At 35.3% G+C, this 9,734-nt stretch overlaps 2 protein-coding genes across 2 annotated transcripts in view; both read left to right on the plus strand.

The window, feature by feature from the left end:
- LOC107630613 overlaps positions 1 to 4,279 on the plus strand; it is an 8,825-nt gene extending 4,546 nt beyond the window's left edge. Inside the window, 6 exon segments of the mRNA XM_021119008.1 lie at positions 73 to 242; positions 379 to 526; positions 630 to 644; positions 3,371 to 3,493; positions 3,589 to 3,676; positions 3,761 to 4,279. Of these exon segments, the coding sequence (XP_020974667.1) occupies positions 73 to 242; positions 379 to 526; positions 630 to 644; positions 3,371 to 3,493; positions 3,589 to 3,676; positions 3,761 to 3,939 (723 nt within the window). The 3' untranslated portion in view covers positions 3,940 to 4,279.
- Positions 4,662 to 5,450, plus strand: LOC107630611. Its single transcript, XM_016333809.2, has one exon. It carries the CDS (start codon positions 4,889 to 4,891, stop codon positions 5,306 to 5,308), a length of 420 nt encoding a protein of 139 aa, XP_016189295.1. The 5' UTR covers positions 4,662 to 4,888; the 3' UTR covers positions 5,309 to 5,450.

Consider the following 9,734-nt stretch of genomic DNA (forward strand, 5'->3'; position numbering starts at 1 on the left):
TAATTGTTCTGATTTCTGTTGTACCCCTGTTAACTAAACAATCTTAGTGTACCTTGTTCATGGTTATGCTACAAGCAGAGAGCTGACTTTTGGAATGAAGCAATCAAGCTAGCTGACTTGCACCATCCAAATGTGGTAGCTTTTTATGGTGTTGTGCTTGATGGTCCAGGAGGTTCTGTTGCTACAGTAACTGAGTATATGGTTAATGGCTCTCTTAGAAATGCCTTGCAGAAGAATGAGAGGTAGTGACTTTGCATATTTATAATTTATGTGCGCACTCTTTCTCGCTCGCTTGCCCATCTATTAGTTGATTTTCCTTGATTAGTATACGATCATTTCCAAAATGATAAATGTTCAATGCTACTATGATTTTATCAGGAATCTTGACAAGCGCAAGCGTCTTTTGATTGCTATGGACGTAGCTTTTGGTATGGAATACCTACACGGGAAAAACATAGTACACTTCGACTTGAAAAGTGACAACTTACTTGTGAATCTGCGAGATCCACACCGCCCAATATGCAAGGTTTGATTGTTTGATATTGATTTGGTTATTGTTGGTTTCATATTCTCTCATGTTGATATGTAGTAGGCATGTATTAGTTACTACAATATTTGCATTTGTGCAGGTAATGGTTAGTGCGGTAATTTCCATGTGTACCTGTGGTTTTTACCAATTCTATGTAATGCTGTGATCAGAATGTGTCATCCCGTAACCACTGCTCTGTATTTTTTGCAAAGTTTTAAGTCTAGGGTATGATAGAGTGATATGATGTTGGATTGCAGTGGCTTTGCTTGAAGGAGTTTGATGGAATAGATTGTGATTTTGCTACTAGAGTCTGATTTGCGGAGTTTTGATTTCTAAGAAAGGACGACATAAGGAGTGTGATACTTTATGTTGACTATGAGTATAATGATGACAGAAGACACATGACTGTGTGACGTTTTTAATTAGCTGCACCTATAGTGGGAAACTTGTTAGAGATCTACAGCTTTTTCCCTATAGAGAGTAGAGGAGTGACTTAAAACCAAAAAATAAAGGGCATTGATTTTAGGTTGTAGTATACGTCATAGATTTGAATATGCTAGCACAACCTTACTAAGATATCTGGATATAAACCATTATCTTTTTGTGTAGGTTTGGATTTGTGGATGAGAATATCTATTAGGTAATAGTTAGCATGCACCAATGATTTGTTTTGAATTTGGATATATAGTTTAAAATTATTGAAATAATTGTGAAGAGATATAACTTTGTATGCAGCTTAGCTGTTAGTTAATGATCATTCAAATTGTATTTGGTAACACAGTAATTTTGATACATAATTGCATGTCTTCTGTTCTTGTTATCCTCCTCATTTCATTTTTCTTTTTAAGCTTTGCAATCCAAGTTTGTCAAAATGAATATATTAAAACTGTGAAGACATTTAGTCGTGCAAAAGCATTATGCTGGGAATCTTGAACATCAGAGCAAAACTTGATGGATGAAGTTTAGGTATTTTGATGCTGCATTTGGAACATTTTGTGCCATTTTTAACAATTTGATCCCTCAGTGAAGTTAGGGTTAGGTAGTTAGCTTTCATTGCATACTAGATATAGGAGTGTTAAAAAAAACCAGTTTTAAATAAACCATCTTTTTCAAGTAAACTGAAACTACAGTTTTTTATAAAAACCAGTTTATTAGAAACCAGTTTTTATGGTTTAGTTTGGCTCTAAACCAAATAAAACTGGTTTCTACTCGTTTTTATGGTTGAGGAAAGTGGGAAAGTGGGAAACCACACCTTAAAAGCTAGCTGATAAGGGAGAAGAACCACTCTCCTTATATACAACATCAAGCATCCCATACTACTAGATGTAGGATTTTGAGCACCCCATAATACCCAAGTCCCTAACAGATTCAAAAGAGCTTCCAACATATTATTTTCATTTGTTTTTCTTCATCAATAAATCCTACAATTTCCATGATTTTAACCCTTCAAAAATACCTTTTCTCCCCTAAGCAATCAGTTTTTAGAGGTCGGAGGAAAACAAGAGAGCTCAATTTGATAGGAGTGTTTCTTTTGAATTGGTTTTGACAGTTTTTAATATTTTCTTAAGAGGATGCTTTAAAAAAAATATATATGGTTAAGAGGAATGGGGGAACTTTCACTATCAATAGAATGTGTGACTTTCTTGAATGTCAATATTCAGTTATTTGTTCTACTAATTTTGACTTAATTGTTGGCGTGTTATTTCATTGTTTGGGCAGTTCCAATGGTGAAATTCTTGAGGCAACGCCTGGTAGAAGCTGGGGCTCCTGTGAAAGAGAGAGAGTGGGTGGGAAGAGAGAGGGGGAGAGAGAGAGAGAGAGAAATGGGTTAAAACTTATTTAGCATATAAACCAGTTTAAACTAGTTTTTAAATTAAAATTGGTTTTATTTTTATAAATTGGTTTAAACTGATGCACTACATTATAAACTGGTTTAAACCAGTTTGCTATGTGAAAAAGCAGTTTGGTTCAGTTTCTAAACCATTTAACCATTTAAAATGGTTTATTGCAGTTCAGTTTATGAAAAAACTGAACTATGAACCCCCTAACTAGATGTAACATTGCCATTCAAAAACTTCTGACGTCCAGGTCACTCTACAACTTACCATTGGGTCAAGACTTTCCCTCATGAATGATATTAAAAATAAAGGCTGAAAAATGCAAAGAGGATTCAAGGTGGTTCTTCTGATGGTGGGTCTACATATATAGTATTGGAATCAAGTATATTTTATTCCTATAGTGCCAGGTTATTGATACCAATGAACATCTTCAAAAAGACAAAACAAATTGGATTAACTTTTTCCTTTCTCTGCACCGTATTCTTATAACGTTGTGCTCATTCTCATTTGTAATTATATTTGTTTCTTCATGATGATGGAAATCAATTGTCATTAGGTATATGATATTAATATTGATACACTGTTAATGTGCCAGAGTTTTACATTTCGAATGATATGGCATTGTATGTGAGACTTAGTTATGACAATTGGAGCCCTTGTGTTGATTTGACAATACTTGATTGCATATTAGTGTAAATGATTTTTCTACTGGTCATGCAATGATGGAATTAATCCTAAATTTATGGACAATGGCTTCATGGCAGTGGCAAATTAATACTTGGTCTTGCAAGTTCCATGTTCACATGTAGAACAACTGACACCATGTTTACTGAGATTTGGGATTGCTCCATTCTGCAACACTAAGTTCCATCTTTCTTAATAGTTTTTAGTGTCTATAGTACTTGCTTTCATCTTCAATGCAGCACTATTGGCCTGAGAATAGAATATAGAATATATGTTGTATTCACTAGCTTATTATTTATACTTTCCATCATGATACCAGGTTGGTGACCTTGGTCTATCAAAAGTGAAATGTCAGACCCTGATATCTGGGGGTGTGAGAGGAACTCTACCCTGGATGGCCCCAGAACTCTTGAATGGAAGTAGCAGCCTTGTCTCAGAGAAGGTATATGTTCTAAGTTGAACTATTTATGTATTTTGATACTTACTGAATATTCTATTCTCCTAACTAGTTTGCTGTTTTAATATTTGCTCTTTCAGGTTGATGTGTTTTCATTTGGTATTGTCCTGTGGGAACTTCTCACTGGAGAAGAGCCATATGCTGACTTGCACTATGGAGCTATCATAGGTAATCCAGTGGTTGAATCCATGCTTTAGTTTTGATTGGCCAGCTTTCAGTTATTGATTAGTGGGTTTGGAAAACATAATTCAGGGGGTATTGTGAGCAACACTTTAAGGCCTCCAGTTCCAGAAACCTGTGATCCGGAATGGCGATTACTGATGGAGCGGTGCTGGTCATCTGAGACATCAGAAAGACCAACCTTCACTGAGGTCGCCAATGAATTACGCCAGATGGCAGCCAAGGTCTCCCCCAAAGGACAAAATCAATAGCAACAACCTGGTTCATACCAGAGCCAAATGCAGAAATGATTTCTTACAATAGCAGCATGTTGAAATCCAGATTTGCATCTGATTTTCAGATCAGTCCATTGTGTAATATGTACAAGGTTTGTTAGCACTTAGTGTCAAATAGTACTTAGTGTAAGGCCTTTTAGCAGTACAGTACAGCACACTTAAACCTCAATGAGCTTTTTGTAATGTGCCGTTCTTCAGTCAAAAAAGAAAAGCGAAAGAAAAAATATTTTGAATTTTTTATTTTTTAATCTTTTTACAGTTCTTGGAAAAAATGATGGTGACAAAGAATATAGTAGTTTGAATGATATATGTTTTCAGATGAATGTTATGGTTGAGTGTTGGTGCTAATTCATCACAATCTTTAGGCGTTAACTCATTCCCTTCAACTCATCCTACTCTGTTGTTTATCATGTGGTGGGAGCCACCGACAGCTTAAGATGACACAACATACATGATACCCTACCTTCCAAGCCGGCTTTATCCAATCCATTCAGTGTAGATTAATATATCAAAATCATTGTATCATTTCTTATGTATGCTTAATCATATGATATTTAATACCACTTTCGTTTTCTTTCCCACCTCTTTTTAATTCTTATAATATTAATAGGATTATTAGGTCTTTGTGAGTGGCGGAGATGCTAATTGAATACCAATTGGCATGTACGTGATTGACACTCTAAGTGGCTTAGGCCTACTCCAGATAAGATTATTTCAATTAATTGTACTTCCACATTTTATTATTATCTTTTTTGGTTGCAGCTGTTTAATACAGCTGCAGCTTAATTTTCTGTGACATTTCCTTGGTTGCATCTATATATCTCTTTTCCTTATAATCATCACGTATATATTCTTTGCAAAAAACTAAAGCCCATAATTCCAGCCTCGAACATATTTTTCATATATTTGTTTTTCCTTTCAAAATATGGCTGCTTTTGAGGTAAGGCCATTGGTGGAACATGAGGAAGGATATTCCGAGGATCACCAAGAGCCTGGCAGCATGTGCGGTTCTGGATGCTTCCAGGTTTTCGAGTTGGGATGGTGGCAAAGCCACGGCGAAGGCAAAGGCTTGGCAGAGCAAAAGGGAGAGTCCTGGTTGAGAACCAGGTTGAGGAAGATGAAGGAGTTGTCAGAAGTGATTGCAGGTCCCAAGTGGAAGACATTCATTCGAAAGGTAAATGGTTACGGCAAGAAGCAGCAGAGGAACAGGTTTCAGTATGATGAACACAGTTATGCGCTGAACTTCAACAGTGGAGTTCCGAGTGAAGACGAAGATATGCCTCCCAGTTTCTCAGCAAGGTATAGCGCTCCTTTTGCAGTTGAACGTGGCCAAACCGAACAATGATTGGAGCAGACCCGAAGTTTTATTAGATTTTATCGGTTGAACTTGTTCATTTGTTAGTCTTTTCAGCGGTAGAGTTATTCTTAATTAGTTTATTGTGTAAAGACCATTCTTTTGCTCAAGATTCTTTGCTTTTCGCTTTTCTGTAACATAAAAAAATATTTGTAGTAAGATATAAGACTAGTGTCCATCGATAAGTAAGAACTAGTTTAATGACCTGTGAGTTGCACGGAATAGCTGAATAAAAAATTTACGATCGAATATTAATACAGAGGAAAACTCAAAGACCTATTAATTACAACTTAATCTAAATAAAACATGTAATATTAATGATATGTTTGTAGATTAAAGATATGTATGTTAGGTTTAAACAATATGTATTACATCAACATGTAATCAAAATATACTTGTTTATTATAGACATTAAGCGCCACAAATTAAATATGACCCAAACAAATGAATATTGTAAGACTCCAAATTTTAAAAAATTTAATAATATGTTATGTTTGATTTATTATATTTATTTAAAAATATATTTTTAGTGATTTTTTATATGATTTAAAGCTTTTGTATTTGAAAAGTAATGAGATTTTTTTATGCTTTAATTTGAATATTTTGATTTCGAACTTTATTTTATGACTTTAAAGGAAATTAATTTGATTTTCTCTAATTCTTGGATTAGGGTATTTATTTAAAAATAATTTGCAATTTGATGAATAAATAGTATTTTTGCTAAAGATAATTTTTCGGATTAAAATTAGTTTTCAATTACTATATTACCCTGATTTTTTTATTAAAAATACCTATCCTTATCCCTTTTGATTCAAAAAGAATACCCCCCACACACACAGAGCTTTTTTCCCATTCGCCCATGAAAGAAAGAGAGAATCGAGAGAGCAGAGGAAGGAAGCTAAGGGAGAAGAGAGATCGGGAAGAGAGAGAAAACCGTGTAACACCCTATCACACTAAACTTCACCTATAGCTATGAAGCAAAGGCGATAAAGCATCATGACAGTTCTAAAACTCCATATAATAGTATATAATCAAGAAATAGTATAACTAGAATCTCGATCAAAGGAATAAAGGATCAAAGGCTCATAGAAATAGAGATACAGAGTGCGAAGCATTCACACACGATAACTAAATGCGTAGGCAAGATAAGAACAGAACATATAAATATACAACCTTGCATTATAGCTCTAGGATACAACGTAGTAGCTAATAGACAAACAAAGTAATTATATATATGATATACAAAAGGTACTAGGCACAGCCTGCGGAATTTAGGCTAACTAGTCAAGAAATACAACAGAGTTTTATAAGAGGCTTACTTCCTATCTCTCAAGGTTTAAAAAGCAAAAGCCTCTAAGATATAACTGTGATATACAAAAAACGAGAGAAAAACTACAACAAAAGTAAAGCAGAATAAAACAAAAGAGAAGCCATCCTCCGCTCTGTCACCATCTGCGACCTCACCGAGGTGGGTTGCGACCTGCATATGAAAAACAACAACAATATATGGTATGAGAACCGGAGGTTCTTAGTATGATAACAATGCCCAATAGATAAGATATAAGGTTCTAGGACACCAAAGGCAATCCTAGAACTTCACATCGATACAGATATTCAAACTTAATGAGATAAATATAAATGAAACCATAAATAGGGTGAACTAACTTAAGGAATTTCTAACTAGAACTAGTCACCGCTGTCTCACAGCCTTCACCGACCTATCCTCCATGCGATCCCATTGCCACCGCCTACCAAGCCTCCTCAATCCCAGCAGAAAACACAAGTAATGCAAACAAGTAAAGCACAAGTAGTATTCATATATAGCAAGTAAAACAAATAGCAAGTAGACATATGATTCATTTAGGCATAACTAAAGTAATCAAAGAAAGCAAGTATGTAAAAGATGCATATGATGAATGTCTATCCTATTTGTCTCGTGATATCACTTGTCGGTTCAACTGCCAACACGACACAACCTTTCGGATGTAGACTTTCTTGCCACGTCTTTGAGATATAGTGCCCGGCTCATTTTTTGGCACTTCCTGGTGTATAATGTCCAACACTTTTTCTTGTGCCCCATATATATATTGCTCGACCCACTCTTTTGGGTTATAGTACCCGAGTTCACTCTTATGGCAAGAGAGGTTATGATAGCACGAGACTGCCGCAGTCCTCACATCTGAACGTAGGTGGAAGACTGTCACCGCCCCTACATTGGCACCGCTATCTCGACAAGCGGGATTAACCATCGTCCTTGCCAGGTGCATAGCGACTTGCCAAATCTCAGCATATCAATAGTATATAAATCAGTCATAGTGATCACTGCTCATAGCACAAGTCCATGGATTCTCATATCATTAATCTCATCAACCATAATCATCTAATTCCCAAGTTTCCAAACTCATCATCGATCCTCAATTTCACAAGTTCATCATCAATATAGTACTCTGCCAATTCACTCAACTGGTCCATCCACGGTACTTTAGAAATCTAAGTCTCTGTCTTCTAAACTCATAACAGAAAAATCTCATTCTTAAGTCATTTAACTCATCCTCAATGAACTCAAAGTCTAATTACTAGTTAGGAGTCTTAAACAACACTTAAAGAAGTTTAGAAAGTTAGAGAATGAGTTAAAATTGTAAGAAAACAAATTTTCAGCAAAACAGGAGTTTCGCGTACGCAAGCCCCCTGTCTGCGTACGCATATGTGTTATTTGGCCAAGATAACATACACAAGCAACGTCCACACACGTGAGCACTGAAAACAACAAAGGAGACTCGCGTTGCGTACGCATGCCCTGATAGACTTAGAAAATTTTCAAAAGCTGCAGAATTCAGATTTTTGTACCGAACTTCAAATGCACATAACTTTTTCGTTTTAAAACATTTTTCATCTGTTCTTCGAACGTCTTAAAGCTCTCGGACCCAACTTTTAATTAATTAAATTTCATCAGAAACAAAAGTCCGGAGACCAAGTTATACCTCGTCAAATTTTTCAGAAATAAGGTTTTACCAAAATTGGCAAAACACTCAATTCACCATCAAACCAACCATTCTCAAAATCATATATAAGTGGTCCCCAATTATCTTTCAAACATTTGAAAACCTAGACCATACACTTTCCACTATATCCATTCATTCATAATTTCCAAATTCAACCTACATAATACTGATGAATCCATATTTGACGATAAATGTCGGTTTGATTTGAGTAGATTTCATCATATAAACCCACATTTATTTACCTAAATAGCATGCTTTTGTGTTCTCTCCCTAAATTATGTCTAATTGTGAAAACATGCTATTTTGTGCTTAATTTAATTAATTTTATTCAACTTTCATTCCATTCGATACCTTGATATTTTTTATGAGTGATTTCAGGGATAATAGGTAGGAATGGCTTGACATGAGTGGAAGAGAAGCATGCAATTGGGAGAAAACATGAAGAAAACAAAGGAGAAAAGTATTTCAGAGTGTGCCTACGCACAAGGGTCAAAATCAGCACCTCTATCCACGCACAACTCTATGCGTACGCACAGAATGGGAATTAGCACGTGTGCCCATGCAAAACTTCTGTGCGTACGCACAGGAGAAAAATCAGCAAGTGTGCATACGCACAGGTACCATCGCGTGACCTCATTAAAATGTCACGTGGCTCGCGAATTTGCTGCCTTTTTGGCCCAGTTCTGGAAGGCTGAAGCTGAAATCAAAGTGCTATATGAAGGGGCAACAACACATATGAAAGAGAGCTCACTTTTAGATTAGAAAATACATAATAGGAGCAGGAATAGTGTAGTATACAAAATTCTCTCTTAGAATTTTAATTAGGTTTTTAATGTAGCATTTTATAGTTCAATTTTGATCTTGAATTTTGCTATCTCATTGTAAGTATTTCTTAATTTTCCCTTTTATTGCACTACTTGTTCTACACTCTTACATTTTAATTTCTCTTGTCAATATATATATAGTTTTGTAATTTTGACTTTTGATCATTGGTTGTTCATAGTTTTAAGTAATTTTTCAATTTTGCCATGTTTTATGATTATGCCCTCCATGTGTTTGATGAAATGCCAATTTTGATTATGGGATAGATTTCCACCCCTTAGCTTGGTGAAATGAGTATATAGATTACTAGAGTCATAATGTTCGACATTTAGTGATAATTCTTGGGTTGTTAGTTGTTATTGTTTCCACTAACGCTAGCTTTTTACTAAGGTAATTTGTAAGTTAGCAAGGATTTGTGGATTAATAATAATTATGCTCACTTGACTTACTCTTCGATGTTAAGGGTAGACTAAGTGAGATTAATCCATCATAATTATCATAGTTATGGTTATGGCAAGGAAGGGATTGCATAACTTATCCCAAGTCAAGGTTCCATTTATGTTTTGAACCACATTTCCATCACTTTAAAGCAT

The sequence above is a fragment of the Arachis ipaensis genome, chromosome B03 (assembly GCF_000816755.2).
Source record: "Arachis ipaensis cultivar K30076 chromosome B03, Araip1.1, whole genome shotgun sequence".
NCBI lineage: Eukaryota > Viridiplantae > Streptophyta > Magnoliopsida > Fabales > Fabaceae > Arachis > Arachis ipaensis.